General features: G+C 33.1%; 2 protein-coding genes across 3 annotated transcripts in view; one reads left to right on the top strand and one right to left on the bottom strand.

Moving 5' to 3' along the window:
- Nucleotides 1–15708, top strand: part of LOC129952332 (calcium release-activated calcium channel protein 1) — a 112023-nt gene extending 96315 nt beyond the window's left edge. For both annotated transcript variants that reach the window (XM_056064869.1, XM_056064868.1), the window contains 2 exons: nt 3166–3312; nt 13053–15708. In XM_056064869.1, coding sequence (XP_055920844.1) covers nt 3166–3312; nt 13053–13583 — 678 coding nt within the window. In that variant the 3' untranslated portion in view covers nt 13584–15708. The remainder of the gene's footprint in view (nt 1–3165; nt 3313–13052) is intronic.
- LOC129952331 (MORN repeat-containing protein 3) lies at nt 12973–21586 on the bottom strand. Its single transcript, XM_056064867.1, has 4 exons — nt 20516–21586; nt 20370–20447; nt 15714–15751; nt 12973–13768 (listed from the first exon to the last, which is right to left on the bottom strand). The coding sequence occupies exons 1-4, from the start codon at nt 21401–21403 to the stop codon at nt 13738–13740; spliced, it is 1035 nt and encodes a 344-aa protein (XP_055920842.1). The 5' UTR covers nt 21404–21586; the 3' UTR covers nt 12973–13737.
- Nucleotides 21587–26690: the final 5104 nt, after the last annotated feature.

The following is a 26690-nucleotide window of genomic DNA, read 5'->3' as shown; positions in this document are numbered from 1 at the left end:
GGCGTCATCCAGGGAAGCAAAAATTGAACTTATTTTACTTGACCCATCTGCTATCAAACACCTCGCACTGCATGCCGGATTGCGTGGTTTTCAGATAGCAAAAGGGCCATTTGGCTTTTGCAAAAACTCATCTCAATTGAAGTCCTCAAAAATGGAAAGCGGTCTTGTTTTCTGACGAAATAAAGTTCAATATGTACGGATCGGGTGGAAAGCAACATGTTGGGACACCAAGAGGTGAGAGGCTAAATCCAAAATACACTAAAAGGACTTTCAAACATGCAGGTGTTTCAATTTTGGTCTTGGGCTGCTCTTCTGGCCAAGGAATCGAGCCAATTCGACAAGTGAAGGGCTTATTGAAGTCCGAAGACTATTAAGACATCCCTTTTAACACCATTCTGCCTTATGCCCATTGGAAAATGGACCTTCCAACACGACAATGATCCCAAAGTTGGCCACAAAATGGATTACAGAAAAAAATAGAGTTTTTAGCATGGCCAGGCAAATCCTCAGACTGAAACCCAATAGAGATCCTGTGGGAAATTGTGAAGAGAAGAAATGGGAGCAACATTTTTAAGCACAAAAGTGACCTATTCGCTGGAATTCAGAGGCAGGGGAAGGGCATTCCGAAAACGGTTGTTAATAACCTTATAGCTTCGATACCCAGAAGATATACAGCCGTTATAAAAAATAAAGGGTACCCAATTAAATATTAACATTTCCTTACCTTTAAGTAAGAAAAAAGTTTAAAATTTAGTTGTGGGGTCTAAGTTGCAAATGTTTTGCATAGCAATTTGACCAACTATTTAAGTATTTTGTTATTTATTTTTTGTTTAAGTGAAGAGTGTTATTATTTCCAACAATTGTAACGTAATATCAAAAAAAGTTTAGAAAACTAAACTGTTTGATTTTCTATACAATTTTTCTTAAATGAAAAATGTTGGAGGTTCGAATTTCAAATAATTTGCACAGTACTGTATATTAAATATTAGATACAAATGAATCGTAAGGTGTTAAGCGGCACGACCCTTTTTCGGGATAGAGTATTACCCAAATTGATTTTATAATTAATTTTAATTAATGGTTATGACAAGTTCCGGGTTTTTTTGAAACCAAATGTCGTTAACGTTCATCTGATTTATTTTTAGAAATACGAAATTAATCAGCTTGGCTGTTTCCTAATATCGAAAATAAATAACCGATGATGTAGCTGGCGTGTAAACTACGCTTAAAATTAAATTTTAGTGCAAGCCGTTTAAACAGAAATGAACTTCAACACTTAACACCATAAACTGACCAGGTTTATAGGCAAAAATTAGTTTAGCGAAATGTTAACTCAGTTTGACAATCTCATGTTCTTATGCAGCTAAAAAACACCCTTTAAGTCATCTATACTTAAACTTCCATTAAAATAGACTGAGAAGCTTCTAACTCTAAGCCCATGATTGCTCCTTAAGCTTTATTCAACTTTTTTCGATTTTAACTTTTCTATTTCTCTCGATTAAAAGCTTTCGAATTAAACATAAACTTATTCAAAAACAAACTCTTCAACATTCTTGGCAACCCTACTGATTAAAAACGGAACAGCTTTTACTATGCGTGTGTAATAAATAAAAAAAGCTCTCTTTCAATTACGTATCACAATCAAAGAAATCACAATTTGAAATAAAAGCTCAAAGCAAACTGAAAATGTTCTGAGAAAAAAATCATCAAATTTTCCCAACCATACAACAAACAATTGTCGAGCAAGACTCATTTTTGAGATTTGATGTAAACACCCACTAAACTATCCCACCCACATAGTCAGAGTGTTTTTAGCTCTGGCCCAAAGCCGGTCATATCATCGCTTCCGTTTGTCGTGTGATGTGATGGTGGTGTCTTGTCTTCCTCTTCGAACATTGATGTCCATCCACATTCAATCTATATTCATCCAAAGCTAAAGTTATAAAAATAAACCACAACCAAGAAGAATAATATAAACTTTCCGCTGTCTGTGTCATATGGTCACATAAAAATGTTGTTTCTTTTTTCTTGCTGCTTTTCTTATTCGTCCACTCGTCGAGAATTCTTTACCTGGTTCTCGTGTTGATTGATGGCTCTTAAGCTCTTTAAAGACCATATTATTGTTTGTTTGATTGGTTCCCTAACCTTTTAGGGTAGTTTTTAAGTTGTTTCCCATCAAAAGAAGTCAATACCAATTAAACCCAGAAATGGGAAAAATCGTTGACGCTTAGTGAACTTGAAAAAATAAATATAATAAAAATGCAAAACAATATTCAATACGAGTGCTTATGTTTTGTTCTCAGGGGAAAATAAATTTGTATTTCCATTCCGCAAGGTGCTTGTCTCCGTCGCCACTGCCGGTGGCCGTGAGTTTCTCAGACTGCCACATTTGCAGGCAGTGTGTGTTGAATACTAACCGTGTCGCGCTACTATACTTACTATCTCGCGACAATCGGGTGAAAACTATTTAATTATTTTTAATTTTCATATGCCCATTGTTTTACTCATAGTTCTATGGCTCTGCGTGCAATCCATCGTGAATGTTTAATTAAATCACACAAAATTGTGCACCCGTTTCACCCTTTTCTTTCTTTGATCCGATCTCTGTTCTGAGTTGAGTGATTTGAACCAAATTGTGCAGTCTTTTCCTCTAACTTCCCCTTCAAACGAAATCCACCCAAATGTATGTGGCCATCACCCTTGCCCACATAGACTTTCTGGGAAAATCTCCTCGAGTGATCTCAAAAGATAATTTATTTTATTTAACTATAATTTTATGAAATAAAACACACACACAAAAGAAATCAAGAATCAAGAAAACAGAAAAAGAAAATTAAAAAAACAAAAAAAAATAATTATATTTTCGTGTACTTTAAGCTGAAAAATCTGAATTATTCTCCTACGAAAATGTATTCGAGTCTCAGTTGTTCGCGTTCGAATTTGAGTTGTAACACACGATCGGAGACTACGCCCTTAAACAGCCCCGTCGTCGTCCATCATAGTAATAATTTATCGCACGATTATAATTTCTGTGATTGTTGTCGGCCGAGTCCGTTGCGTTTTACACCGCCATCTACAGCCAATGCGAATACGAATTTTCCTCCAGCTGCAGCGCGTCTAAATAATCCCTATCGCTTACAACAATTGTCTCAATTTCGTTTTCAGCCTAGGCGTACCGCCAGCAGCAGTATGTCACAGTCCGGAGAGGATCTTCATTCGCCCAGTTATCTATCATGGAGGAAGTTGCAGCTAAGTCGAGCCAAACTCAAGGCCTCAAGTAAGACATCAGCCTTGTTGTCCGGTTTTGCAATGGTAAGTTTAAGTTTGTTTTGTTATTAATTTAATTTCTTGTTTCATTTGTTATTCATTTAAAAATTTGATGTGATTTTTGTTCATGCCTGACTTAAGCTTAACAATGAACCATAAAAACAAAAATAATCCGGAATAAGCTTAGACTACACTCGAAATAGGTTTTCTTCAATGGAAGTAGTTAGAACTCTCTACTATAATAGGCTTTACAATTTGCTGCCTATTTACAGATTTCTCATGTCATTGTTGTTGTATTTGGTTTTGTTTTATTGCTTGTGAACTACTTGTTTTTATCTGGTTGATTAGTTAGAAGTCAGAACCGTTTGGAATATACAATAATTATTTTCTATGGGAATTCATTAATTCATTAATTTCAATAAGGAAAAACAGCAGAGGAAACAAACATGTTGATTTTTTAATTAATTGCGATAAATTTTCGGTTAACATTCGAAGCATTTTAATTAGTTCGTATATATATTTTATATTCTGATGGCAAACATACAGAAATGAAGTGTTCAAGCGACAGCAGGGTTAATGCATCAATAACCTGCATTAATGAAAATTATGTCATCGAAATTTTAATTATTTTTATCAATTATTAGAAAATTGTTTAAATTGTAAAGAGGAATTCATTTTGTACTACAAAATCTTGAGCAGTGTAGAAATTATCGAACGATATTATTGTATTGAACGATATCGAATGTATTTTTTCTTGACAAGTTGATTCACTATCACCCGACCTTATTGCAAACTTTGCCAAAATTTTGCAGCCTTCATATACATATATTTCTTATTTCTCCAATTTGGTTCAGTATCCAAATTAATTGAATATAAAATTTTATTGTAAATATACTCAAGAAACAGTTTGACTATCTTGATGCATTAAAAAAAAATATTTCAATAAATAAAAAACACTTTAAATTATTAAACTTGGTTCTACTTTTGGTTCTATTCGAAACTCATTTCCGAATTGTACCACTTATGAAAGTAGAATAGGATGCCGGTTATACCAACTTGTTTTCAAAAAATGTTCTACTTTCGAACGAGTATCGAGTTGGATGACAGTTTTAAAAACAAAAAACAAGAAACAAGAATAAAACATCAATTTTTTGGAGAAAAATAATTTGCAAGGAAATGAAGAACGCTACGAGCAAATTGAACGCAGAAGAATAAAAGATACATACTTCCAACATAATTTCGCTTAGTGAGAAAAACTTTCTCTATATACATATATATTTTTACGGTAAAATATTTAAACATTCTTAATGGAAAATATATACTTTTGTTAAGAACTATCGTCTTTCTAAAGACCGATTTATGTTCTTACTTAACACCATATCATCCGACATGACTACTCGCAGAAGACTAAATGATTTTCGGATTATCATTAAGTTAACAGCATTGAAGTTTTTGGCAATAGGAGGTGACCAAAAACATATCGGTGAAAACCATGTCAAAAATACTTGCCGAAGTTTTTGCCTTTAATCGAAAGAGTCATGTGCCCGCTGATGATGAATTTTGAAATAAATGAGTAAGAAAAACCAAAATCCAACCGACATTTTTGGCAAAAATCACGATTTGGCAGTGTAGTTGGAACTTATATTCAACATTCTACTTACTCGTACACCTTAAGAAAAAAACTCGCTCGCAAACACATTTGATGTAGAGTGATTATTTTCGATTTTTCATTTTTTTGAATTCTACCTTGGAGTTATGTAGTTCCTCGTTTATTCGAAAGTTCATAAGAATATAGTTGGCACTACTAGAACTATTCGATACTCGTTATTTCGAAAGTAGTCAAAATACATGGTCATTGTAGAATCGAGTTACATAGTAAGGCCCCTGGAGTTCAAAATACCAATCTTTAATGATTTTTAAATACTGTCAGAGTATAGACTGTTAATATCTTAAGGGTTTTAGAGATTAGATAGAACTTAACCACTCTATTATATTGAACTAAGCTAACCTTAAAAGTACGTGTTACTACCTACTGAATCTCACAATTAAATTTAGGTAGATAGATACGTAAAAGCCATCATAACCTTACGACTTTGTTAGGATTATATTTTGTAGTTGAAAAATGGAATGATACTTTTTGGTACAAATTTGATAATGGTGTTAACTCAGTATAGGCATACTTTTCGGCCTTCCTATATCTTGCTAATCGAATAGTAAAAATCACAAATTGCAGAAAAAGTTGTTCAATAAAATGATTTTTAATAACATCTCATAAATACAAGAATCGAGTTCTGTAAAGTATTTATATAGTCTTAGAAACATATTGCCTTGCCGTTATATCCCAACTTAATAAATATTTTTTTAGATGTTTCTTAATATATGGTTTTTAAAAGGAAATATTGTATTGCAAGATTTTGGAGTCCATTTGCTGCAAGCTTAAATAAAGCCATATGTCTACTTGATTTGATCATGCGCTGAATAAAACAATTATTTTTTTAACGACTTTGTTAAATTCTTCTCAAATTTTTCAAATAAATAAATAAATTTGTTTTCTAAACTTACCTGGCTTTCTTAATGACTTAGAGGCGATGGTTCTCACAGTCCCTATTTTTCCAATTTTACCTTCTATGAGGATGTGGTGCGTTAGAGTTAGCCTACTGCGAGATGCAGAAAACCGTCAAAATTTAACTGCAGATATTTGATGGTTTGTAAAAATGTTCTTATTAAAGTTTCTTTGTGTCAAAAATAAATTTTAAACGGACTTCTTCAGACTTCGGTGTATTTTTTCCATTTATGTAACACTAGCTTTTACCCGTGATAGTAGTATGAAAAAACCTGAGCTGTACATTTTTGTACGTATGTTTTAATTGTGCTGAGATGGGATTATATGATCAATCACATACGTATTATTAAGACTGTCGTAGCTATTTACATTTTAGTTTTACTTACAGACTAAAAGGAACCAAAATAAATCGAAATTAAGCAGGTATTAAAAGAAATACGCAGATGAATTAAAGAAACTAACTTAAATCTACCTATCTACTTTTGGTAAATTAAATGACCAAAGACTTACCGAGTAAATCATTAAAGAAACAATTAAATTTATACGACAAATACAATTTTTGCAGGATTTCTTTGCAATTTGAATGTGTCCTCACGTGTGTGCCCGTTCGGTAGTTCGGCGCCACCACCTGCCTCGTCTACCGCGTGCGACCCAAGCCCGCTTCTCAGCCGAAACAGAATTATCAGAAGCAGAAAACAGACCCAGTGAATTATTTGTTGTACCTACATGGTTCGAGTTCGACGATAAAAGGTTGAGCATAGCAAAGTTTAGGTTTAAAATCACAGTCACAGTTTGCGTCTAACGTTGAGAGCTTGAGGCACGTGTCGCGCGAAGCCCGCGTTAATATACGTGTATGATAAGTTTAACATGTTCGAAAACCTATTTCATAAGTTTGGGAATGCATTGTTTTCCCGTAATACCAATTTTATCTAAATATTATTCAAATCTTTGGTAGTTTAGGACTAAAAGCGATCAGATTCCCCGGAAAGTAATTTTTCCCATAGGAATGCGTTGTTTTCACAGAGGTCAAAAGTAACTCATGTCCTTTCTTAAGTCTCAAACTATCTCCTTACTAAATTTCATTTAAATCTGTTTAGTAGTTTTGGGGTAAAAGCGATCGGCCCATCTGAATTTTCTCATAGGAACGTGTCATTTTCCCGGGGTAAAAAGTAGCATATGTCCTTTCTCGGGTATCAAAATATCTCCATACTAAATTTCATGCAAATTGGTTCAGTAGTTTAGGCGTGATTGAATAACAGACAGAAAGAGTTACTTTCGCATTTATAATAAAAAAAAATAATAAGTAAATAAGTATAAGTATGATTCCTAGAGAACTTCCGAAATACTTTGGCTACCTTACTTATGGATATGCCTCTATTTTTCAGTTATAAAACGACTTCAAGATATTTTTAAGTACAGTATTTTGTTGCATTGGTGGCATATCTAAATAAAATTTAGACATACTTTCGTAAATTTCTAACAAAAATTTGTCTTTTTTAAGCAAACAAGATTATTGAAATTATTTATTTATTATTGAATTTTTTCTCGATAAAAGGGTATTATTATATAATTAGTCACAGATCTATAATAGATAAGCCTTCAAATCAATATTTGATTGTTCACAAATTCAGTTGTTTGAACTAAAGCACCATAGCTTTATGACGAAATATGAATCAAGTCTTTTATATTTTTTCTGCATTTTGACAAATATTTTTGACAAAGAAATGTTTATATACAATTTTGAATTCACCATTGCACGTACCTCAAGTAATAGCGACTCCTTGTCCAAATTTGCCAAGAAATAGGTTACCATTTGTTAGGAAGTGATTCATACAATCGACTATATTTGTCACAATAACTGATTTTAGATGTCTTTTACGAACTTCTTCTGAGCTGAGCCAAGGGAGTCTAGGATTGAAGTCATTGCTGATTACAAAATTACTTTAAAATAATGAAGCTACTAAGATATGTTTATACATATTTACAAGGAATTTGTTTTAATTTTTAATTAAATAATAATTAATCAAATACATATTTCAAGAATTTTGTTCTTAAAACAAACTTTATTCTTACAAAAGGTCAATTTCATTATAAACCATATCAAATAGATACAGAGAACGCTTTAATAGTTAATTTAGACCATAATTAGTTCTATGAAGATGTGGAAAAAATAAGTCACTTATGTTGCGAAAAACTCGTGATGCAACATGGAATGGAATTAATGAAACCAAATCGAAAGAGGTTATTTTCTTATCAATAATATACTTAATAAACAAAACAATTTGGAATTGTCTCCCACACTTAAGCGTTTTTAAGGCAATAAGAGCGCTACTTGATTTATAATCTGGTAAAGACCCAACCCAGTTAAGTTATTGAAGTGCATAAGTAAATCTTTTCTGAACTCTTTTGATTTTCAAAATACTATTTTCATAAAAAGGAGACCAGACTATAAAACAGATAGAAATATGGACATAATTTAAGTCTTCAAAGTATAGGCATCCTTTAAATCTTTGGAGTTCCGCTTCAAGAAACCTAAAAGTGAATTACCATTCGATACAATGTAATCAACATGAAATCTAAAGTCAATCTTTGAATCAAAATCATTTACTTACATTATCCTCAGAAGACTAACATCATAGAATTTATACTCAAAGTCAATAAGAGATGAGGATTTAGATACACTAAAAATTTTACACTTCGATTTATTCAGCTGAAAATGATTGTAGTCGAACTACATTAATAAGTAAAATTCAAATGAAGGTGTTGCTTTGAATACTTTCACATCATCGGCGTACATCAAGCACTTACAAAATTTAAAAATTGAAGTTAAATCATTTATAAAGATTATAAAAAAAAAAGAAGTGGACCCAAATGACTGCCTTGTGGAAGACCCACACCACATCTATAAGATTTGAAACACAACTATCTATTTTAACAGCTAATTGCTTCTATATCAAATTTAAGCTGATCAATTCGTTCTTGCCTCGAAAAATCGCCGTTAAATTAGTTACCGAAAATAAAGTCAACTTATTTCTTTTTTTTTCAAAGGAAACTGCTCTCCATAACAATCTTCGAATACAAATTCTCAAAGATAAGAACATTTCAACGACAATGCTAAAAAGTACATGTATCTAATGGTCTCAGAATGCATCCTTGTGGAACACCGGCGAGTGTTTTGAATTTCTAAGAATTTAAAGACAGCTTCAGGACAGCTGATTTTCATTTATTTATCAAAGTCCACTTGTTGACAGAGTCGAATGCTACTGTGAAATCAACATCGAATAAATGCCTCTTGCAAGGAATTGTCAAATCTTCCAAGAGTGATTCTTTTCATAAAAAGTGCTTTCTGAAACTAGCCGTTCAGATTCGGTACAAAAAAAACTGTAGGTCCCTGGCGTTCCTGATATAACTCGCACACGTGAATGGTTAAGAGTTGTAAGTTCACTAGGCCCTAGTTCTCAACGGCCTGTTATTTATTTATTTTTTAATGAAATATGCTTTCACTTTCAATCAAATTAGAGAGTTTTCCAATGAGTATCCCAGCAGATATTTTCCTATTTGGTTTGGATCTCTTTTATCAAACGTTGTTGAAATCCATTTCTTATTTGAACATCAACGTTACCATTGATCAAATAGAAGTAGATGTAAACATTTGTCCATGCTTTATAAAAAAAAAACTTGCAACTTGCCTAAGCTTATTTCAAAATGATCTGTATTAAACATTTGCAATATATTATTTTACTTTAAGCATAAATGAAATATACCTACTGTAAAACTGTCCGATCCCAGCTTAACCCAAGAAATTTGCTTTATTCTGATGTTTAAGAAAATGCATTTTGTCAAAAAATTTAAAATACATTTGATTTTTGGCATACAACTTGTTCAAGAGAGTTCAATGAATTGTGAGACGCATCAAACATCTCAAAAAATTCTAAACGGAACTCAATGTTTGTTGGCGATTTCAATATTGTTATTTACATTAAAGAGTCTTTTCTTCTAAAATATTTAAACCTGTTTCGTTTGCACAACTATTTTAATGTCAACAAAAATATTGTTACACGTAAAGAACCTAATATCGATCACTTTTTTGTAAACAACCCGACTTATAGCATCGTTGCACATTACGCTAAGCTTGATCTAGTAGATCACAATGTTATTATTATTGACCTAGAAATTCGCAGGTCTCAAAGAAAGCCTTGTATTTCGAATCTTCGATCCTTATAAGCTAAAGAAAAACTTAAGGATAATCCAATTACATCATCAAAAGCACATCCATAAAAGTAAAAACAAAGAAACCAATATATGCAACGAATTGTTATCCTTGATTAAAGACAAATAGTTTAGCAAATTGTGTAAGGAAGTGACAATTCGATAGCGACAAATGAAGAATTATTATTTTGGGAATCAATTTGAAAAATCCTTAACTGACAACAGGAAAACCTGGGAGAGTATAAATAGTTTATTATTATATAATAAAACCCAAAAAGAATACGGATTGTCCATTGCAGAAAAATTGTTCAGGGAAAGCAAAAACTTGAACTAAACAAATTCTTCTCTAGCATAGGCAAAACAATCATCTCAAAATTCACATCTGAAAATATAGTCTTTCCATTTTAAAGGCAACTAGAAAGTTTTGTAATCGAACCGACATCACCTGGTGAAATTTAAAATGTCATTTCTGGATTGAATCCATCAAAAGCTAAGGACATTGATAATCTCTCTACCGAAATAATTAAGAATTGCAAAGAAGATTTGTGTGTTCCGATAACAACACTTATCATCAAATCCTTCAAAGTTTGCTACTTTTCAAGTATTATGAAAACAGCCCAATTATCGTCCCATCTCAATTTTACCAATCTTATCGAAAAAGTTGCTTACAACCAATTACTAAACTATATCGAGCGAAATAAACTGTCAAGCAAAACACAATATGGTTTCCGGAAAAAATCAGACACTAAAACAGCTCTGATTGACATGATATCACACCTTCAAAATAATAAAGACAATCGCAACCTTCGCACCTCGCTTTTCATAGACTTGTCAAAAGCATTCTACACTGTCAATTATAAAATACTGATACGAAAGATTTGTGCTCTAGGAGTAAGATGTTTTTCATTTAATTGGTTCAAACCTTACCTCAAAAATTGATATCAGTACATAAGTTTGGACGGATGTACATGTACAAGCTAAAAGCAGCCAGTTGAGATGGGGGTACCACAAGGTAGTGTACTTGGACCAACACTTTTTTGTCTATATATCAAAGATCTTACAAACTTGATTCTAAATTCATATCAAGTATTATTTGCAGATGATATCAGTCTTATTTATTCTGCGCGATCTGCTACTGAACACGAAGAACAGATGAATAATGATATTGTTAAGATTCAATCTTGGATGAATGCCCAAAAATTCTGTGTCAATGCAAAAAAAAAATATAGTCTTCAGCATATCGAATACACTACTTAACATTGTCTATCAAGGCTGGCTCAACTTTGGATCAAGTTAGCCAGTTTAAATATCTTGGACTTTAGGTGGTCTTATCACTGAAAACTGAAACTGAAAATACCACATATCAAAACTATTGATAAAACTTTCATCCCTAAAAGTTTCAGCTGAAGATCTCGGGCGAATTCGTATTAACGTACCTGAAAGTCTAAATCAATATATGGGGTACAGCAGTTCACAGCCTGGTTCAAAGTATTCGGATTTGGTTATAATTCCAAACACTCGTTGTATTTATAACCAGCTCCAAATTTGTATGGTTAGACATTTAGAAAATGGCACATTCAACAGTATTTTCTAATACCGAATTATCTTCAAGAAGTAGCCATCATAACCACCAAGTTATATCGGAATCAGATTTATATTTCCGTAAAAAAAACTTTATGTTATTTATGTTTATTACCAGGATTTCGTCTCATAAGGCATTTCAAATAAAATAAATTAAAAAAAAAAGTTCAAAATAAAATGAAGATTCTTAAAAAAAGAAAGACTTTGCAAAAGACCACCGGTAAGTCTATATAGTTTCAAAATAAATTGACAAAAACTTCAAACTCTTCAAACTCTTCAAAAAACTTTTATCCAGATTCAGAAACGAGTAGCTTGAGAAGCAGAAATAATATATAGCCATATAGCCCTGAATAACTTTATTCTAAAAAAAAAGTCTAAAGATTGTGAAGCAAAGCGACTACAGGTCTGCTAGTTTGGTTTAAATGTAATTCCTATAAGAAATAAATTGTTGCAACAAAATATCTATTATTTGTTGTCTATATAGTCATTAACCTAGTGACAATGATCGATTTGCTAATTTTCTTCAATTTTTGTTTTCTTTTGTTTACCACGCCACAGTGATTTTTACTTATTGTTCACCTTATTGTTGAAATTTCAACAAAAAAAAAAGAAATCAATCTTAAAATAGATTTAAAAAGCAAGAAAAAAAAGCAATATCCATTATTATTGTCTTCACGAATGTTCAATTTTCAAAAGATTTTTAATCACATCTAAGTTTTATCGACAAAAGAATGCAAGTGAAAAAAAAAAACAATTTCATAACAATGTCATCGGCCAGACGCGATAGAATTGAAAAGTATGCCAAAAAACAAATTGTTTTTGAATGTTTTATTTTAGTTTAGTGTATTTTTTCTTGAGCAAAATGAGTCCTCATCTTTACTGTCCAATGAGCACCCTCTCGAAAACAAATTCTCTTTTGCACATAACAATTTTTACAATATTAAACATAGATAGTGCGTTGCGAATTTCAAATAAATTAATAACAGAAAATAAACAAATTCAAAGATCTATTAAACAAGTTCTTGGCTATTTGTCAAGTAATAAGAAAATAGTATAAAAACGTATGAATTATAAACCATGAGTCAGAAAAGGCATTTGACTATTTGTCTTTTCTTTAAAAAGCCGGCAATATGCAGCTCAAGTGGGTGCTTTAGCAAAATTACGAAAGGTCACGTTAATTGACGTAGAAAGCTATGTTTTTGAAGGATGAATGGACTTTTCTCGAAATTCCAACAGATTTAATGATAACTTTGACAGAAAACTGTAGGTCCCTTAACTGTTTTTCGACCAACATATCAAACCCATGCAAGATAGATTTATAGAGGTATAGCTCATTTAATTACACTTAAATCTCAAATTTAATTAATTTTTATTTTGGCAATAATTCTAAAGTCTATTTTATTAATTTACATAAATTCTTCTCCAATTTCAGGTTGCAATGGTTGAAGTTCAACTAAATAACGACACACAAGTACCTGCGGGAATGCTTGTTGCATTCGCCATCTGTACAACCCTGCTCGTTGCAGTCCACATGCTAGCTCTGATGATTAGTACGTGTATACTGCCAAATATCGAAGTTGTTTGCAATCTCCACAGTATCTCACTTGTCCACGAATCACCGCACGAACGTCTCCATTGGTACATCGAAACAGCCTGGGCCTTCTCCACCCTGCTCGGTCTGATATTGTTCCTTCTCGAAATAGCAATTCTTTGTTGGGTGAAGTTCTACGATCTAAGTCAACCAGCAGCTTGGTCTGCGTGTATTGTCCTCATCCCGGTTTTGGTTATTTTTCTTGCTTTTGCCATACACTTCTATCGTTCACTGGTCACCCACAAATACGAGGTCACAGTGTCGGGAATAAGAGAATTGGAAATTCTCAAAGAACAAATGGAACAAGATCACATGGATCATCATCATCGTAACAATGGACTTAATTATGGAGCCAGTGGTGAAATTGTTTAATAATTATTTTATGTAAATTTTTGTAGTATAGAATTTTCTCGTAGCAAAAAAATAATCGCTACTTAAAAGTTTTAAACAAAACATAAAAACAAACAAACGATTTAAATGTGATATTTGAAAATGAGTGTAAAAGCTGTGTGACGCCGATGATCACTTAAATTGTGAGACCTACTTCTATAAGTTTCCTGCAAATAAAAAACAAATAATGAACCATATTAATTTTATACATAAAAAAGATATAAACAAAATAATTAAATTGTAATAACTCAACAAAAAAAAACCAGAGGAAAAACAAAAACATTTAAAAGTACAGTCAAAACAGATTAAATTCAATCCAGACAAGAGCGAAGGCTTCACTAGATTCTTTTTATGTTACTCGATACTGAAACGGATTCAGAATAGGAAAAGGGTCGATAGCTATGTAAACCCATTCCCCTTTACTTTCTCGTGTAGCCTCAAAAGAAGTTTCTTAATCGTACACTAAATTAAAAGTTTTCCTTCTCCAGGGCTTTTTTTTTCCGAAAGACACAAATTTATTGGTTAAGAGCCTTTAAAACGCGGAGGACGGAAAGTTTGGAAACAATTATTAAACATTTCAAGACCCGTGCCTGCTTATTGGTTACTTGGTTAGTGCGTCGGACTGTCTTGCCAAGGTCTACCAGTGGTATTTAAAAGTTCTTCTTTTACGTGTACTGCCTCTGCGAGGAATTGGAAAATTCTCCATCAGTTAGTTTTATCAAGAATGGTGCCTTCAAGTTCAACAGAAACTTTATGTCACCTCCATTGGCATTCCTCGCAAACAGCGTCGGACTGTCTTGCCAAGGTCTACCAGTGGTATTTGAAAGTTCTTCTTTTACGTGAACTGCCTCTGCGAGGAATTGGAAAATTTTCCATCAGTTAGTTTTATCAAGAAGAGTGCCTTCAAGTTCGACAGAAATTTTGGCATTCCTCGCAAACAGGAAAGTTTGCGAGTCGAAAGTCATTTGGATTTAGTTTTTTACAAGTTAGAGTACTAGTAAATTTTGATTTTAAAACCTTTATAAGCTAAGAAGCCCTGATTTAAAAAAGGCAAAAGCCACAAAATAATAGAAAAAGCAATGGTTAAGGAAATACTTTTAATTTAGTTTTTATGCTCAAGGAGTTGAGTACTGAAAAATAATAAAAATCAAGTTTTTTAATAAATTTATTACGATGTAGAAAACCAATTTTGACTGTACTCGAAATGCTAATGTGATAAATTACTAAGCAACAATACTAAGAAAAACAGTATTGGCCTTAATAAATATTGTCATCGAAGAATTTTTATACTTTTTTTTAAATTAATTTTGTTCAACCTTAAATTTTTATTTAAATAGGAGAATATACTTAAAATTTATTTAAATTGTTCTTAAAATTAATTTTACCCTAAAGACACAAAACCTAGTTTATATATTTATGTAACATAAATGTAATTTAATATAGATATTTTTCTAAAGTTGATTATTTTGAAACGCGTTCTTATGATTTATTTTGGGATTGTGAGATTGTAAATTTTCAATAGAGTTTAAATATGTAAGTAGTTGGCATTTCTATTGCCGTTTTTTGATTGTCAATTCGTTAGTTTTGACTAATTGTAAGATTGTTTGTAGTTAAACTATATGACTTCTTGATATTGACCTCATTACTTGCAATAGATGTGTGTATACTTATTTATAGTCTTCCTTTAAAGACATATTTTGTATGTATTTTTAAATTTATAGATTTATAGATATTTATATTTTGTATCTAAAATAGTTTTCACTGCAATTGTTAAAATTGTTATTATTTTTTTATTTTGTATAATTATGTATAAAGATATCATTCAAATTCCTTGTAACTCGATTTTAGACATTAATTAGTACGACATAAATAGAACTGTGTTCAAATTACTTGGAGCTGAATTCATGTCCTTCTACAAAAAACAAAACTTAATATATTAAAATTCAAAGAGTCTTATGAAAATTTAACTTCAATCGAGATATCTGGAGTATGGATGATTGTTTTTAAATATTAAGTACTTAAAATAAGTTTAAGTTATCTCTCAAAAAGTATATAATTATACGACCAATTATTTTAATAATAAAATAAAAACATAATATAAAATTAACTTACCTTCTCATTTTAAGAATATAGTCGCTGCAAGTAATTTTCTGAAAAGAAAAAATAAATATCCAAGTTTTAATAAATCATAGTCATGATGCTTAAAGTAAAATATTCATTTTAATAAATATGATTTAAAATCATGAAAAATGAATATAAAAATAAACCAGCATGGTGTTCAAATATGCGTTTCGCCCCGATGCAGTGGTTGGGCTCATCAGAAGATGACCATTACACATTAATAAATATGATTTGAACAATTTTTCATTATCTTAAATCATATTTATTAAATTAAACGGTGTTCATTAAATAACAATTCGATTGTTAACAGTCAAACATTTCATCTTCAAATGTCCGATAGCAAAAATAAAAATAGCTATAATTTATCTTCTCTGAAGACTTGTAGCAACCATATATCACATTTTGTTGCATAGACACGTCATCAACAACCAAATAAAAAATCACCAGGTTATGATCTAATTACTGCTCAGGTTATGAAAGAAATGCCATTGAAAGCCTTCATAAAACTCCAATATATATTAAATATATGCCTTAAGCAACGGTATGTCCCGCACCATTGGAAAATTGCTGAAGTAATTGTCATACCAAAGCAAGGTAAACTACCTACAGAAGTGACGGCTTACAAACCAATATCGTTTGTTTGTGGCAAAAGTTTTTGAAAAACTGCTTCTGAAGAGACTTAGCAAAATCATAGAAGAAAGAAGGTTAATCTCAAACCAACAGTTTGGCTTTAGAAATAAACATTCCACGATAGATCAAGTTCATAGAATATCGGATGTAATAGAAAAAGCATTAGAAGAAAAACAAGTATGTTCAGTTATTTTCCTAGATGTTGCTCAAGCTTTTGACAAGGTTTGGCATGAGGGACTTGAGTACAACCTGCAAAGGAATCTTCCCAGGCAGTACTTTGAAATATTGAAATCGTACATCTCAGACCGATTGTTTAGAGTAAGGTACGATCAAGAATACTCGGAATTGAAGAAATAGAAGCTGTCTTACCACAAGGAAGTGTTCTAGGTCCTACCCTGTATTTACTATACACAAGGGATATTCCAGTTGGTAATCACACCATAATGGCTACTTTTGCAGATGATACCGCAATTTTGGTACCCGACAAATGTGTCTCTAAGGCAGCAGTAAAACTACAAAATGCCGTCGACACAGTGAGAGCTTGGACCGAAAAATGGCGTATCAAACTCAATGAAACAAAATCTTCGCATATAAACTTTACAAATAAAAAGATAAATAATATTCCAATAATCAATAATAATCAAGCTGTACCTTACGCCAATACGGCCAAATACCTTGGAACGACTTCGGATGCAAAGCTTAAGTGGAAAGAAAGAAAAGAGAAGAACTAAACTTGAAATATAGAAAAATGTACTGGTTGCTTGGTAACAACTCTGATTTATCAATCCAAAACAAAATAATGCTGTATAATCAAGTACTAAAGCCTGTTTGGACCTATGGAATCCAATTATGGGGCTGTACAAAGAAAACAAATACCGAAATCATTCAAAAATTCCAAAACAAAGTCCTTCGTGCAACAGTTAATGCACCTTGGTACATAAGAAATACCGATCTACATCGTGACTTACAAATAGAAATGGTTACAGAAGTTGTTAAAAAATACGCTGTATCGCACAACCAGAGACTGCAAAGTTATACTAATTCTGAAATGGAGTCCGTTTTGAATATAAGAAACCATGTTCGGAGATTAAGAAGAACCAAGCCTCACGAGCTTATGGTCTAAAAAAATATGGGAAAGTATTAAAAGTTTAAACTTCCCCCAAAGTGATTGTACAAAATTAAGAAAGACAAATCGGAAGTCGATCCTTCAAGATTGGTCCTGATGAAGAGGTAGGTGGTTTCAGTGGAATACTGCCAAGTGTCTTTTGAAGATTTCCTCCTGTCAAAAAAAAAAAACAGACACGTCATAAAATAGCTGTAAACCTGGTAATTTTGTTCAAAAGATTGCAGTTACAGTCAGTATTATTTCTTTTGATGACTCTGATAGACCCTGACTTTAACTGTTGCTTAAATAAACCACTTAAAAGTACCTATACAAATTCTACATTTTTTAACTATAATCTTGAAAGCAAAAGTCTAAAATGCAAGAAACTCGAAAACAAAAACCCAGAGTTGGACAATCTCTAAAAAAAAGGAAGAGAAATACCGAAATACAATTATAAAAAAATCCATTAGTGTGGAGAAACTGTTACTAATAAGTTTCCACTTTCTTCTGTGTGAGATATAATAATTTCAGAATAGCTGGGTTCATAAGAGAAGAATGCTAAAAAAATGGTTTTTATAAACTACACATAGCTTTTCAAAATGAAAGCTTATACAAGCATTTCGAATTTCCTCAAAAAAAGAATACAAATTGATTACACTGCTCTGCAAAATTAAGTATATTATCTGTCCTTCAAACAAAACAATATATTTTTAAAGTTTTAAGTTGTCCTAAATATTAGTGTGGTCTTATAATTTTTTCTATCACATAAGGTTTTTGAATTATGCCTTCCTAAAAATGTAAAATACAACAAAAAATGTGGTTCTTAGCGCCAGGGTAAAACACTATATATTGAGCAGGTTCAGACGACATAAGCGACTTGAAAATTAGGTTAGTTTCTAGTACATATCTAATTGGCCACCCGCCAAAAAATTATCCTTCAATTAAAGCAACTTTAATGAAAAGTAAGTCAAGAAGAACGGGCAGGTTCAGGCAACATAAGGGACTTGAAAGTAAGGCAAGTTTCTAGTATCTGATTGGCGAGCTGCCAAAAAAAATGCCTTCCAATTAAGGCAACTTTATTGGAAAGTTGTCTGGAAAGTAAGTCAAGAAAAATCTCCCAACTTATTTTAAAATGACAGTTGATTATGTTTTTTCATTCAACTGAAAGCTGAACTTTATTACTCTATGGTTTGTTTATTGTAAGAATAACTTCATTTAATGTTTTCTGTGGAAGGTTTGCCTATCGATTTTGAAAATAAATAGTTAATATTTCTTTACAATGGGCAAGTTCAGGTGACATAATGGACTTGAAAGTTAATTGCTTTCCAATTAAGGCAACTTTCTTGGAAAGTTGACTGGAAAGGGACTTCATTTGCAGTCAACTTCATTTTTTGAACTGAAATTTTGTAGAAGGCAACTAGTTACTTTTTCAAGTTTTTATGTTCATAGTACAAAAACTACCAAAAACATTATTGGGCTAAAAACACTTCTCAGGCATCCACGATTTGTATTTTGTATTGTAAAGAAATATTACTTATTTCTTTTCCGAATTGACAAGTAAACATTAAATGGAGTTGTGTAGAAGATAAATAAATCATAGAGTAATAAAGTTCAGCTTTTAATTGAATGAAAAAGCATGATCAATTGTCATTTTGATAGAAGTAGACTTAACTTAATATTAAGGGAGATTTTTCTTGGCTAACTTTCCAGTCAACTTTGCATAAAAATTGCCAAGGTAATTTTTGGCAGCTGGCCAATCAGAGGCTAGAAACTTGCCCTACTTTCATGTCCCTTACCTGCCCAATCTCCCTAACTATAAAGTCAAGTCAACTTATGTTAAAAGGACAATTGATCCTGTTTTTTTATTGAACTGAAAACTAAACTGTATTACCTTTATTTTCTGCAGAATTCCTTTTATTGTTTTATTTCAAAGGGTTCCTTATCACATTGGAATGGAAATAAGTAATATTTCTTTACAATACGAAATGCAAATTGGGATGGACTTGTAGTTTGCCTGAGGGCCGTTTTTTAGACAGTAATTTTGTTGGTAGTTTTTGTAAGGTAAGCTGAAGGTAGAAGTTAGGGAAGTAAAGTTATGAGTTTGAAGTTTATGAAACCTGAAAAGCTAACTAGTTGCCTTGGTCAAAATGTACGTTCAAGTTATGCAGTTGACTGCAAATGAAGTCCCTTATTTTGTCTGCACTTGCCCATTGTAACGTTTTGAATCCGATGTAGTAATTTGTTTTTGAATAATCTGTTTAGTCCTTTCATCGGCGTCTTGAGACCCAACGAAGGTTACACACGTTGGCTTTACTGGGCAAAGTAGCTCCCTACGGCACTGTCTTACAGGTTTTGATTTTGTGAAAATGGTAGTGATGGCCTTGATTGCCACATGACTATCGACAAGGAACGTGATTACCCGTTTAAAAGAAACTGCAGTATGTTGGAAGCTTTAAAGTTCTTTCCAGGTTAGGATAAGATGCAAACAATTTCAATTTTTGAACCACAACAATTAATTGTCGTTTTTGACAACATCGATACCTATACCATTAAATTAAATATCTAGAAAAACTGATGAACATTGATTTGACTTGAATGGCTTTGGCAAAGTTTTTAAAATCAAACGAAAAAAAAACTAAATTTTCAAATATGATTTCAGTCGACTTCGGGAAACTATCTGCAATTATTTTCTAACTTTAAGGGTACAACGGTGGATAAAGTGCAGATTAGATAAGAAAATATTAACGTCGTTAAATCGTTTTAAGATCAAAAACCATCAACTTTTGTATACTGTATAATTTTCCATTCAGGAAGCACTTTTCAAACTGAATTCTGTAAGCTCGTATCTACAGTTCTATAGAATCAAAATTGATTTCAAAAATATGTATGAATCATTAAAATGTCATACTTACCCTTCCTATTTTTTGAGGTTTTGGCATGTACTCCTTAAAAACCCTCTTGATAACCTCGTTTGGTTCCAGAAGCTTGAGCTAAAATTTGAAAAAGAACCATAATTTCAAAGTATACTCAATAACATAACAATAAAATTGATTAAAACCTCTTTAAAATCATACTTCAGTGGCTTGCTAGCCTCTTGACTGAAATCATCAAACATCATCGAAGTCTTACAAACATCCTGATACCACATTCCTTTTTGAATCTGCCCGGTTTCTTTGTGCATATACAATCCCTCGCCATGTTTCATGCCATTCTCAAAAAATCCTTCATAACGACTGCCATTGGCATAGAATAATATCCCTCTGCCATGAATCATGCCATTATTCCATTCTCCAATAAAAATCCCACCATCTGTGTACCACATTATCCCCAGGCCACAACGTTTGTTCTCCTTCCAGAATCCATAATAAATTCCATCGGCATGGAACATCTTACCTTCGCCACAACGTTTACCCTTTATCCATTGTCCAACATACAATCGAGATGATGATCCATCTGGGTTGATTTTCCGCAACGTCCCTTGTCCATGACACTTGGAGTCCTTCCATTGACCGTCATAAATTAGATTCTTCTGAGCGAAAGTCTTTACCCCATATCCACTGAAATGACTCTTCTTGTAGCAGCCTTTATAAATTCCTCCCGGATGGTATACGACATAAGGTCGGAATCCATCCATGTGAGCTTCTCTAATTGACACTTCTCGCTCACTTCGTTGTCTCACTAATTTTCCAACATTCGCCATAGAATACGCAGCTCCGTTTATTTTCCGTAACGTGTCTTGTCCATGCCATTTAAGCTCCTTAGTTTGACCTTTCCATTGAATTTCAGTCTTCTTTTGAGGGTTAATCGTTCCTTTGAATCCACGCAAATAAATCGGCTTGTAGGTTCCTTTAAAGTATCCACCTGGATGGGATATCAGAAACGTACTCGCATTTTCACCCATATATTCTTCTCTAAAGTTCTCATCAATGCCACGTAGCATCGTCATTTGTCAAAAATAAGTTGACAACTTTCTTTATAATGTCAAAATATGCGTACGATTATTATTTTCTCAAGAAGTTTTCTAGATTTGTGTCGCCAATTGTGTCGGTTTTCAGACTGAACTGAAAGTGAAAGTATTCACGGCAACTTTGTGAACCCTCTTTAAATCTTTCATGAAGTCAAAGGCAAACTCAAACGATAGTCACAACGACAAAAATTATGAGGACGACGAGGACGAGCCTCTCCTAACAATTCACTTTCTACCCACTACGACGATTGCATGTCATGGTAATGTGGTATTATGCTTCTTGGATTGGAACGGAGAGTGTGAGGGATTTTGGTTTTTAGTGTGCCATTCCATCCCATAGGGTGGTTAAATGGAAGCATAAAATGTGAAGTACTCGCAATTACTTACCATACCAAGCTCTTTCTTGTTCGGGTGAATCTTCAACGCTAACGATTGATTTGTGGTTTTGTTCTATATTTTACGGTCTAACAATGGTATGGTTGGAATATGCAGCTTATAGCGTTCCTAGGAAATCAATCCTAAGCCAAGAAACGCGATGCCATATAATGTGGAGGGAGACTTGCTTCTCTATATAACTTTAGATATGGTATCGTAAAGTGATACCGCACACATGATTTTGGTGGCTTCCATATGTTGAAATAGAAATAAGGATTGTCTACCTTTACGTAGAGGTTGTCGCATCGCGTGTTAGAAACTTGTTTTTAGAGCTAATGAATTTAGGAATAGTTATAGTTATATGTAAGTTGTATATCAAGGTTTATATGTTACCATGCTATTGCAGTTATTGTTTGACATAAACATTACACGACAAAATATATGAAAGGTTTTGATTTATGGAGGGAAATCTGGAGCTTGATCTAAGCCAAATCTTTGTTCCATATAATTCCAAGCAATGCTCTAACTAAAAGATCGATAAACCCAACAACAACCTTGAGAAATCTACCGTAATTTATATATAACATCAAAAATTGATGCCATAAGTTCAGTGAAAGGACCTGAAGCCTACTGTGGAATAAAAAATCATGATTTTAGAAATATGTATACATATATCCAAAACGGAATAAGCTAATTATAGTAACAAGCCTACTAGCTAGCCATTGTTCCAGGTGACAAATTCAGGTCATCAAGAAACTCCTCATTTGGCTATTTTAAAAACATTGAACTCTGTTCTTATAACCATGAATTGTTGACCAATTTTGAAGAGATGACAACAGAGTTAAATAATCACACCTTTTGGATGGGGAGAAAAAGAAACATTTTTAGAAAACTGCAACGCTGACGAATTTGTAAAAAAAAGCACTAACCTCTGTTTCATCATCATCGGCTCGACAACCGGGATCTGGTTCTGGCCTCACTCAACAAAATTCAACATTTATCCCGACAGAGAGCCGATGTTATCCAGTTCTACACGCCAAGGCGTCTGCAACGTAAGCATGGTATAGCTCGCTGGTAGGCTTTCCATAAAATACACCTCAAAGGACTTTCGGGACTGGTTCTTCTATGCTTATGGAATCGAGATGTCCAGCCCACAGAAGTGTACCGAGGTTAATTTTTTCGCGACATCTGCTAAGAAGTAGTTTGCATATTTCATATTTCATATTTATTTCATTAATGGCTTATACAAAGTAAGAACATCTTTAAGGTTATTGCTAAGCTTAAATAGAACCATAAATGTAACGTATTATGGAATTGAAAACAACATTCAGTTTTCGCTTACTAGCATAGCTACATTTTGAAAATATTTCACAACCATAAGTTAGTACATGCATAATAATTAAAGTTAAGGCAATTATAACTTTAGTAGCCAGGGGAGTAAAAGATTGTGTGTTCCACAATGAACGAAGGATACCGTAAGGCTTACCAACGGCAATATTTATATGGTTGTCCCAGGTTAAATTTCGATTGAAAATAAATCTAAGGCTACGAGCGGTATTAGTTATTTAAGCTGACAATTGGAAAATACGTTAAGTCCAGTGTTTTTCTAGAAATTACCAAATATTTCAATTTAATGGGGTTTAAAAGGAGTTCATTTTCTGAAGACCAACGTGATATTTCTGCCAAATCATCGTTTATACAGCTAACAGTGTGCTCGATTAGACCCAATGGGCAGCTAACATAAAGTTGAACGTCATCGGCGTACAAATGTACAGAACATTGCCTAATAATCGATGGGAGTTCATGATGTACAATCAAAAAAATTAAAGGTCCCAAGATTGAACCCTGAGGGACTCCACTCACAGTTAGTAAAAAGTCTGAGAGAATGTTATTTGATTCAACAGCTTGGATCCTATTTCTCAAATAGGATCAAATCAACCTTACAGCGCATGGGGAAAAGTTGAACTTATTTAGGAGCTTACTACATAAGGAATTGTGATCAACAATATCAAAAACCTTAGAGAAATCCCGTAGGACTAGAAATGTAACCCCATCTTCATTTATAACCTGTCGGAAATCTTCTGTAACATTTATGAGAGCTGTAAAGCAGCTGTGGTTCTTCCGAAAGCCTGATTGTGTGTTTGTTAAAATGTTCCTTGGTCTCATATACTGGCTTATTTGCTGTTGCATGATTTTTCTAAGGCTTTTGATAAGTACGGTAGAATAGATATAGGCCTAAAATCATCCATTTGGGAATTTTTTGGAATAGGAAATATCTTTTCTACTTTCCACTGAGGAGGAAACTCTCCAGTCATAAGTACTGTGTTAAATATGTGTGTTAAGTAGGGCAATAACACGGGTAGAATAATCTTTAGAAATAGAGGATGTACACAATCGAGCCCAGCTGCATTAGATTTAATAGAAAGTATGCTTTCTAGTACATCAGCACAATTTACTCCCCTTAATCCAAAACTGGTAGAAAAAGACTGAGTAAAGAATCTTCAGTTCCACTAATGAAACTTTTTATTAAGCATATTTAATTCAACGTCTACACTGTTACTGTCTTTAGATTTTCCGATACCAACAGATCGTAAGTTTCTCCACATCCTTTTGCCGTTCCCAGAAACATTTCAACGGGTATAAAAAACTCGATTTTCCATTAAAACTCTGTTACGCGGTGAGCGGTAAAGATTGTGAAGTTCGTTATAGCGAAAACGCTTCCATTGCTTATAAACTTGGTCACGCCTGAGCATGAGATCGCGTAAACTACTCGTGAACCACCCAGTAGAGTAGTTATTTGAACTTATTGTTTTAGTTACTAAATTAACATGTTCATTGAATAATGCTACCAAATTAACGTTATGGAACTCGACTTGAGAATGAGAGGCTTGCAGGGTATAAATAATATCCCAGTTTATACCGTGTACGCTCCGTTCTAAGGCCATCGAATCAATACTATTAAATTTAAGAAACTGGAAGATTCTAGGAGAAACTGTGACACAAATATCAAACGTTAAATATATAAGGTCGTGCTTAGAGAACATATGAACAGGCAGCTGACTATATATATGTAAGTACCTTATTTGCCTCACTTACAAGAAAAAGATCAAGCAGTGTTGATGTATGACTGATGAAGTGTGTAGATTCAGTGGTGTTCACGGGGATTAAATTCATTGAAACCATTTTATCGACTAAGTGATTTTCGGTTAAAAGGTTGCTATTGAAATCTCCACACAAGATTATGTTGGGACTTATAATGGAAATTTTTTGAAGTGTAGATACAGTTCAAGGTTGAAGGATCCTCTTTCCTGCAACGTAAGCATGGTATAGCTCGCTGATGGTAGTCTTACCATAAAATATACTCCAAACGACTTTCCAGACTGGTTCTTCTACTCTTATGGGAGCTAGTCACCCACCTGAGTCTACCGGGGTTAATTTTTTCGCGAAATCTGCTAAGAGGAAGATTGCATACAGTTCAATAATATTTTTTTCAGAAATTAAGAAGTACTTATACACCAAAAGATGAAACGCTCGAGACACAACCAACTAGAAAAAAAACATTCCCTCTCCGACGCACGGGAGCCGACAATTTTTAAAATACTTAAGTTTCTAAAAGCGATACACTTAGAAACAAATTGTTGAATTGATGCCCTTATTCAGTTCTAAAATGGGTACAATAGATCTTTAGCTCGCTGTGCCCTACGTAGTGTATATTTCTGTCCCATGAAGGATTTGTTAATCGAAAAATTGGTCTAGGTCTTCAAAATACCCAATAACCATTTAACGATTCTTTAGAAATACGACCTAAAGGTTCTTTTATAATTTCAAATCAGACCCCATAAATAGGTCTTAAAAAAAATTCATACAGTCCATTGAGAGCTAGGGCCTAGTGACTTACAACTCACGACCATTCTTGTGTGCGAATAATGTTTTCAGGGATGGCGTTGTTAAACCTTTTTTAGACAGCGCTATGAAATTCTTCCAAGGAAGTGCTTCTCTCTCTCTCTGGTATTCCATAAAATACATGCAGAGTTTAAATCCGCTATGTATGGTATAAAGTTTGAAGCTGAAGTTCAATTTTAGCTTTGGGAATTGTAGACATTATAATACCCAGATTGTTACCATTACAAATATGGTTTTGAGGTCTGTGTCGTGCCAAGAAATCATGTACCTTTTTAAAGCTCCCCACAGGTTCATCCTACTTTCTGTCAAACTAACATAATGTTATCTGCTATGGTATGGATGGAAAAAAGGCCATAATACAAAAAAAAAGTGGAAGGTAGTGTTTGACATCGCTTCATCCTCCTCTAGAAAGATCAACAAATCTTCCAGGCACATGAAGTCTATTGCAAGCAGAGATACAAATACAGCCACAATAGACTTTCCTTTGCCCAAAATTTAGTAAACAAAAACATGAGACACATCTATCGATAGCCCAACGACAATCTAAGTCATTTGCGCCTTGTCATAAAATCAAAACTGTTCTGACATTGCCCAAGGAAGCTACACGACATTGGCGGAAATAAAAGAACAGACAAATGGGAGTTTCCATTAGTATAATAAATCAATTTATATTTTATCTAGATCGTTCATATCACAAAGTTCCACTGTTTTTTCAATTCATGGGCAAAACCAATTGATTAATTTTTGATTTAAGATCAAATCCGCAGATCAGTTTTTTTCTTTTTTTAAAAAATGTTAAGCAGGGAATTTGACAGATCTACTGCAATCGTTTACACGTACATGGAATTATTATAATACAATGGCTGCGTTCAATCTCGTGCTGGATAGGGTATCTTGGATAGGTGGATTTTTTGATATCTTATTGAACGAGTTGGACAGTTGTATTGCTGTCAAAAAATAAAAACAACTTTCAGCTGTTCACAAAAGC

The sequence above is a fragment of the Eupeodes corollae genome, chromosome 3, assembly GCF_945859685.1.
Source record: "Eupeodes corollae chromosome 3, idEupCoro1.1, whole genome shotgun sequence".
Classification (NCBI taxonomy): Eukaryota; Metazoa; Arthropoda; class Insecta; order Diptera; family Syrphidae; genus Eupeodes; species Eupeodes corollae.
The sequence above is the reverse complement of the archived record's forward strand: the minus strand, read 5'-3'. Positions and strand labels throughout refer to the sequence as shown.

Bases quoted from the DNA above. Each gene is read 5' to 3' on its own strand.
- LOC129952331 (XM_056064867.1), bottom strand. From the start codon at position 21,403: ATGACGATGCTACGTGGCATTGATGAGAACTTTAGAGAAGAATATATG. The intron at 20,448-20,515 runs GTTTTAATCAAT...TTCAAATTTTAG, and splicing joins TGAAGTATGATTTTAAAGAG to CTCAAGCTTCTGGAACCAAA. The intron at 13,769-15,713 runs GTAAGTTAATTT...TTTTATTTGCAG, and splicing joins TATATTCTTAAAATGAGAAG to GAAACTTATAGAAGTAGGTC.